The sequence below is a fragment of the Tachysurus vachellii genome, chromosome 5 (assembly GCF_030014155.1).
Source record: "Tachysurus vachellii isolate PV-2020 chromosome 5, HZAU_Pvac_v1, whole genome shotgun sequence".
Classification (NCBI taxonomy): domain Eukaryota; kingdom Metazoa; phylum Chordata; class Actinopteri; order Siluriformes; family Bagridae; genus Tachysurus; species Tachysurus vachellii.
The window spans coordinates 28,535,371-28,542,870 of record NC_083464.1 but is presented as its reverse complement, the minus strand read 5'-3'; the positions used below and the strand labels follow the sequence as shown (position 1 = coordinate 28,542,870).

Below are 7,500 nucleotides of genomic sequence, written 5' to 3'. Positions count from 1 at the left end.
CATCATCTGCTTTAATAATCTGCATTATTACGGCTTCAGTAATCAGGCTCTGAGACTCCATGGCGTCTCTGTGCTCGCCGTTTAACGTGACGTTAATCCGCCTGCCTTTATTGAAAGTGCTGATTATCTGGAGTGTTTAAACCCTCTCACATTAATCGGTCTTAAACAGGCACAGCTCATCCTAAATCCCTGGAGGAATCTAAACATGCCGTTATAGCATCTCAACCTCTTCCTCCTAATCAGCGAGTGAATGAGACTGCACTCATCTCTCACCGTTATCAGAAATATCCAGGCTGGAGATGTTGGGGATCTCAGCGATACAGCCTTCCAGGATCTGTGAGCCTCCAGAGCGGAGCTGAAACACAGAACACACACACACAAGATCTAATAAACACTCTGTAAATACACACTAATCGTAAGCACAACCAACATCTCTGAGAACCCTAAGTGGAGATATGAGTGAGCTTGGTTCCTTATAACCTACTATGATGCTGTTTGCTGACTAATTCATGCTGATACAGTGGAGTCACTAAGCACAAAACACACACAACTATACACTGACAGGTACAACACCGTACACTAAACACACACACTAACGATGAGAGGCAGCAGTGTAGAGACACAGAGACAATGTCTGCCAGGGCCACGTGAACACAACCAGCTACAAACAGGTAGCACCGGTCGCCATGGCAACTGATCGACTCATGGATAGAGTGACGATTAATGGTAATGTTAGTGGAGCCTCCAGTTTCAGTCAGAGGTAAGGCTGTGTTGTGTGTGTGTTAGCTGTACTTACACAGTGGCCAAGCTTTAGGGTGCATTATGGGAAAGGGAGGAGGGGAAATCAGCGGGAGAGAAATGAATCTCTGATATCATGCTTGACAAAACAAGACGCCACAAAATAAAGAAAGAAAACGAATCATTGTGAAGAATCAAACAGCTTTGTTGTGTTTTTCACAACACAGAACACACTTATAACTCACATTGAGAGAACATGCTTAAGCCATGCGTTTTGTGTGTGTGTGTGTGTGTGTGTGTGTGTGTGTGTGTGTTGTGCAGTCAGTATGATTATCAGCTTAGCTGCTTATCAAGACGACTTTCTGATGGAATCTGCCTTGAGCTACGGGTGATAAGTGTGTGAGCATGTGTTAGACACACACCCCCACCCCCACCCCATTAGCACTGTAAATAGCATCTCATTATGCTGAAATTCCCAGAGGAATGTCTGATGTTAGTGTGTGTAGGAGGGATTGCCACACACTGAACACACAAGCGTTATTGTTCATGTAGTTTCATTCTTGTGTTCAAGTTATTATTGTGACCCTTTAACTGGAATCAGTAACACACAATTAAATTTTTACACTTTTCAGTTGTTCAGATTTTTCACAAGAACAGAGACAAGTGGATGAAGTGATGATGATGATGATGATGAAAGATGAAGTCTGATCTGTCTCACCTCACAGCAGCTGAGGTCCAGAGACACCTCCTTCAGGCTGGGGTTACAGGCCAGGCCCAGGAGGAGCGCTCTACACACACACACACACACACACACAGTTTATACAGCACTTTAGACTCATGTGTGAAGATATTTCAGTAATTATGCCTAAATTATGCAGTAAATATGTAAAACAGCAAATTTTACAGAAATCAGACAACAGCAGTGATCTTCATCAGACTAAAGGACAATATGGCAGAAACATCATGTAACTAGCAAAAAGAGACATGTTAATCATTTGGTGCCTTCAGTCAGTAGTGATGGAGATCTGAGCAGACATTATTAAAATGTGAATCTAGTCTGATGTGAATCTGATCTAATGTGAGTCTGATGTGAATCTGACCTAATGTGAACATGATCAAATGTGAATCTGATCTAATGTTAGCCTAATATTGATGTGATCTAATGTGCGTCTAATGTGAATCTGATCTAATGTAAAGTTAATGTGAATCTGATCTAATGTGAGTCTGATGTGAATCTTATCTAATGCGAATATAATGTGTATGTGATTTAATGTAAATCTGATCTAAGGTGAGTCTAATGTCAATCTGATCTGATGTGAACAAGATCTGATGCGAATCTAATGTGAAAGCAATCTGTTGTGAATGTGATGCGAATTTGATCTGATGTGAATGTGATTCGAGTCTAATGTGAATCTGATCTAATGCGAATAGCTCAGATTCACATCAGATCGGATTCAGATTGGACTCCCATTCCATCAGATTCACATTATATGCACATTAGCTCAGATTCACATTAGATCATAATGTGTGTCTGATGTAAATCGAATCTAATGTAAACCTTATGTGACTCTGATCTGATGTAAATCTGGAGACTTAAACATGAAACTGATGAATCTGTGTTTTACTTTAAAGCCTCAGGTGGAAGTTTGGTTCCGGAGACGTTGATGGTGTTGAGAGCGACGGCACTGCTGAAGAACTGCTTAAATGCAGGAGAAATATCTTTACCTTTCCTGCTCTCTCACACACACACACACACACACACACACACACACACACACACACACACAGAGTTCAGTTCTGAGGTCACAGTCTGACTGAATGTGAATAAAGAGGAGTATAAAGTTCTCCTGACCTGTGAGCGAAGACGCTCTTGGACACATTGAGAACAGAGAGATGCTGCAGAGATCCTTTCAGGAGAGCAGAGCAAAGCTACCACACACACACACACACACACACACACAATAAATATATATATTTTATAAAATATAGCAGAAGGAATTGTTTTTTTCCTTCTTCAGCTAACTGACCTGCTAAGCTCCAGCAAAACTAATCAGCTAGAATGGCAACAAACTAGCATTAGCGACTCACCGTGTCGAGCGAGCAGTCGGTGTTGGACAGGTCCAGCATACTCAGGCTGTTCGGCTGCCCCAGGAAGTGATAAAAATGCTGCAGGAGCAAAGTGACAGTGAGGTTTGATGCTCTAGCATGTGCTGTGATCAGACCAGCAACAAGGTTCTAGACCTCTGACTACAAAACACAAGCTTCAGCAGCAGAACACTAAAGAAGTGAACATGCTCATACTGTCATACTCCAGGACTTGTGGAGTTTATCAGGAAGTAAATCTGGTGAATTCAAAAGATATATTCAGCTCTGGGGTTCTCCATCTGTTAACTAGAGAACCCTGCTTCAGTGCTCTTCAGTTGTGCTTCTGGAGAACCCCAAATAATTATCCACTGGACACTTATTTTCCCCCAATGGGTACACACTCTTCCAAGGTTCATATACAAAGTTCCTCTAAGATCTACAACACTTATTCAAGTACATATGAGTGTGTGTTCTTATACAAGAGTGGAACCTTCTCAGAAAGTGAAAATCTCTAGCAAATGTCAGAATGTGTTAAACTACCAGAAAAGTTCCCAATCCTTAAAGAACCCTTTGTTCTAAGAGTGTGGTGTGTATATTAACTGGTTCCGTGTTTATCAGGAACTCAATTATTACTTGCATATTTTCTTAACCCTAAAACCTGTCAGGAGGTTACCATTATTGGATGATTTAGAGTTCTCACTTCCTGAACTGGTTCCAGAACCTTTTAACGTGTTTTAAAAAAAAAAAAAAGGTTCTTGATTACAATCTGTATTTCTACACTGCATTATGCAGCTTGAAAGACCAGTAAGGAACCCAATGAGGAGACATTTCAGGTCCTCCTGTTAAACAATCCATAAGACCTTCAACATCATTACTTCCTGTTGACTAAATCAGAGTGAACCAATCAGCAGTCAGCAATCAGAGAGAGGTGAAGGTGTGCTCACCGAGAGATCATCTCCACGCAGGAGGTTCCCTGAGAGGTCCAGGTAGCTGAGTGTGTTGGGCATGGACTGGTTAGAACTCAGCGACTGGGCCAGGCTGTTCACCCCTTCATCATCATCATCATCCACACAAACACAGGACAGTGTTAGCAGACCAGTGCAGTATACGGAGGTGATGAAGACACGACACTTACTACATCTTGCTGTAAAAACCTTTTTGAGTCACAGTGTGGAAAAGTTTCAGAAAGTGATGAGAGCCAATCACATCGCAGGCCAAATAACTGGGCGCAGTCTGATGACCAAAAATCAAAACAATTCTTAGTGAGAGAAAGAAAGGATTTTCTTCCTCGTCTCTATGCAGCGTGATCAGATCAACTTGAGTCGCAGTCTAGAGATCAGATGACTAATTTTAGAATTCTGCACTCGTGCTACTTTATACCTCGCTGCTGCCAGGGTCCTGTTCTCTTACAGCGCTGTAAGACGAGATGCTTCTGCTCGGCCTTTATGACTTCCTCTCCAAACCAGTACAGCGGTTTCCATGGAAACCACAGATCAATACTACTACTTATAAATAAGGAGCTATTACACCAAGTTCTGAACAGGATTAAATCAGATCTAAATGATGCAGCACTGGAGCGACCGACAGAGCGACCGACAAAGTGACCGACTCCAGCTTTATTGCAGAGGAATTTGAGAGTGTTTTGTAACTTAAACTTTTTTTTAAATCCAGGCTCCAAGCTAAGTGCAAAGGTTTACACCCCATATCTAAATAATTAAAAGCAACCAACAAAACACACCAAATAATTTTTAGCTTTTCTGTTTTTAGCTTGTCCTGTGTGGAGTACAAACTTTTGCACTTATTCAGCTTGTTGTGTTCAGTAGTGCAGTGGAGTGAATGTGGTGATGAACTGGTGAAATGACTCAGATTACATGGTGGATGAGATCACAGGTGAGGTGCCCGAATTTAAAGGCGAGGTGAGGAATTTAAAGGTGAGGTGACTACCTTTGGGTGACAACGAGGTTCTGGAGAGGTTGAGGTGTTTGAGGCCTTTACGTAGTTTAGCAAACTGAGCGCCTAAAAAAGCAACTCCTGAAAAACACAATCATCATCATCATCATCATCTCCTCGCTCGATTTAAATCCATGAAGCAGGAACACAATCCACAACATAAAGATACGGTTCATATAAAGCAGCTCAGCAGTGAGGTGTGAGCAGAGCCGCGCTGTGTTCAGTGTTGAATTTGGAACACAGCCGGGAGCCATGTGGGTCTCTACCTCTGTCCTCCAGAGGATTGTTAGAGAGGTTCAGGGAGTGCAGTCCTGAGCTGGAGTTTTGCGAGAGAGCGTTTGCCAGCTTCTGTGCAAAATCCCTGCAGAGACCAAAACACCACACACACAGGATATAAAAAGTTTACACACCTCTGTAAAGGTAGCAGGGTTCTGTGATGTATAAAAATGAATCCACGATAAATCAAGTCTGAACTGTTTCCATGTCTGTATAAAATTACAGTAATGAACGTTTTAAAGAAAAATCCTGAACAAAAAAAAAAAAAAAAAAAAAAGGGGACTCGTTGTCCCATCATCCCTCCTTTTGGCTTAAATTCAGTAGTGTAGGCACATTCCATGGGCTTATCTTTTCAAAAAGAGTCTTTATGAGTGTGTGTGTGTGTGTGTGTGTTTTATTACGTTTTGAGTCCTGCGTTGTCCAGGACGAGCTCCTCCAGATGACTGGAACGCGCAACAACTCTCAAAATCTGATCACACACATCTGCAGACTACACAAAACGCACACAAAACACACACACACCCCACTGGATTGTGACTGGTCAGGAGATGATAACTCAAACAATTCAATTAATGTCAGATTAAAGAATCCTTGCTGTGGTGAAGTTTTCTTGGTGGATGGAGTCTCCAGTTTCAGTGCTGTGTATCAGGACAGAGTTTATTCTTTATAACTCACCAGTTTATAGTCCTTTGTAGTCAGTTTGGTGAACCACTGGTTAAACTCCAGAACGGCGATTATTGCTACCAAATCCCTGCAAAAACAATAGGAGACATGTCCTTAAATCACCTACATCCATCATCCTGCACCATCAACATCAGACCTCAGAACACAGAGTCCAGCTGCTGTACCTGTTCTCCAGGTGACTGAAGTCCTGCAGGTTCAGCTCACGTGTGTCCTGTGTCAGATAAATGGTATCCACGTCCTGAAGGAATACACCAGACATTTAAGGAGAGATGAAGGCGTACAATGTGTGTGTGTGTGTGTGTGTGTGTGTGTGTGTGTATACATGTGTACTGACCCACTGAACCTCTTCTCTGTAAGGTAAGCCGAGCCAGTCACACACACACCTGTACTGCTGAGAGAATCCACCTGAGGCAACACACACTCCATTTCATTAAATCATACAGTTGTGTGTGGTCATGCTTGTGACAGTCCCTATCGCAACGGGCTGCACATTTTAGTGTATAGTGTTCTACTGCACAAAAACACAGTGTGAGAGAGTGTGTGTGTGTGTACCGCAGGGTCCGAATTCTCCTGAACCCTGAGTCTCCCAGACACTCTGCAGAGCTGTGATTCTCTCTGGAGGTTCCATGGACAACTTCTTCATCACCTTACTGACACACACACACAATTTGGTTGTGTATGTGATTTATTAAAGTAAGTTTAGGAATCTTTTTAGAGTGCGTGTGTGTGTGTGTGTGTGTGTGTGTGTGTGTGAGAGTGAGAGAGAGAGAGAGAGAAACTTACACAGGAGACAGAGAAGGACAGATCTTCTGCACACACACACCGATGTGACACACCATCTCGTTCACCTCCTCCATGGACACCAGTCTGAGGGAGATCTGACCTCTCTCATACTCCAACACACACTGAGACAGACACACGCACACACTCTAACACACCTTTACACTTCTAATAACCTCTACAGGGCATAGTGTTGGTCTTTAACCTTTGTCTGATTTCACACAGACTCTTTAATGGTGTGTATGTGTGTTACCTGTGTGGGTTTGGAACATGTGATCCCCTGAATCTCCAAAAAGCTGAACGTCTGTTCTACCTGAAACACACACACACACACACACACACACACACACACACACACACACACACACACACACACTTTTACAATAACAATAATAAACGCAACAAGTAACTAATGTAAACGCAATAATTTAATATACAAATTAAGAAAAATTAAATAAAAAAAAAAAGAAGGAAATATGAAAATGTTTACAATCAAAACTACTGGATCATCCAAAAATCAACAACAAACATTCATAAATAAATCAAGAAATAAAGTATTAATATATACTGCATACACTATATATATGTATATATAATAGACCTAACAAATAAACAATATAGTAAATAAAAAACACATTTAAAATGATTCACAGATTATTTATTATGACTGAGGAACTTCTAAATAAATAAATTGTATATATATATACACATACATACATACATACATACATACATACATACATACATACATACATACATACATACATGTAATAAACAGAAATGTGTTTACAAACAAAAGTACAGAACCTTCATAAACAGTCCGAACAAACAAACAAAATATATAACTAAACAAAACAAGAACGTAACTAAACAAAGACCAGGGGCCTGTTTCAGAACGCAGGTTAAGTGAAAACTCGGAGTATGTTAACCCTGAAATGAGGGAAACTCTGGGTTTTCCGTTTCAGAAAGGGAGGTATGTTAAACCCG

At 41.3% G+C, this 7,500-nt stretch overlaps 1 protein-coding gene across 3 annotated transcripts in view; it reads right to left on the bottom strand.

Annotated features, from left to right (window-relative positions):
* LOC132846287 (F-actin-uncapping protein LRRC16A-like) overlaps nt 1-7,500 on the bottom strand; it is a 39,696-nt gene that overhangs the window by 17,850 nt on the left and 14,346 nt on the right. For all 3 annotated transcript variants that reach the window (XM_060870944.1, XM_060870943.1, XM_060870942.1), the window contains exons 4-18: nt 6,767-6,826; nt 6,517-6,638; nt 6,286-6,383; nt 6,068-6,138; nt 5,898-5,971; nt 5,725-5,800; nt 5,451-5,539; nt 5,040-5,134; nt 4,768-4,854; nt 3,768-3,871; nt 2,827-2,904; nt 2,591-2,667; nt 2,364-2,468; nt 1,457-1,526; nt 274-355 (exon numbers count right to left, since the gene is read on the bottom strand). In XM_060870944.1, coding sequence (XP_060726927.1) covers nt 274-355; nt 1,457-1,526; nt 2,364-2,468; nt 2,591-2,667; nt 2,827-2,904; nt 3,768-3,871; nt 4,768-4,854; nt 5,040-5,134; nt 5,451-5,539; nt 5,725-5,800; nt 5,898-5,971; nt 6,068-6,138; nt 6,286-6,383; nt 6,517-6,638; nt 6,767-6,826 — 1,288 coding nt within the window. The remainder of the gene's footprint in view (nt 1-273; nt 356-1,456; nt 1,527-2,363; nt 2,469-2,590; nt 2,668-2,826; nt 2,905-3,767; nt 3,872-4,767; nt 4,855-5,039; nt 5,135-5,450; nt 5,540-5,724; nt 5,801-5,897; nt 5,972-6,067; nt 6,139-6,285; nt 6,384-6,516; nt 6,639-6,766; nt 6,827-7,500) is intronic.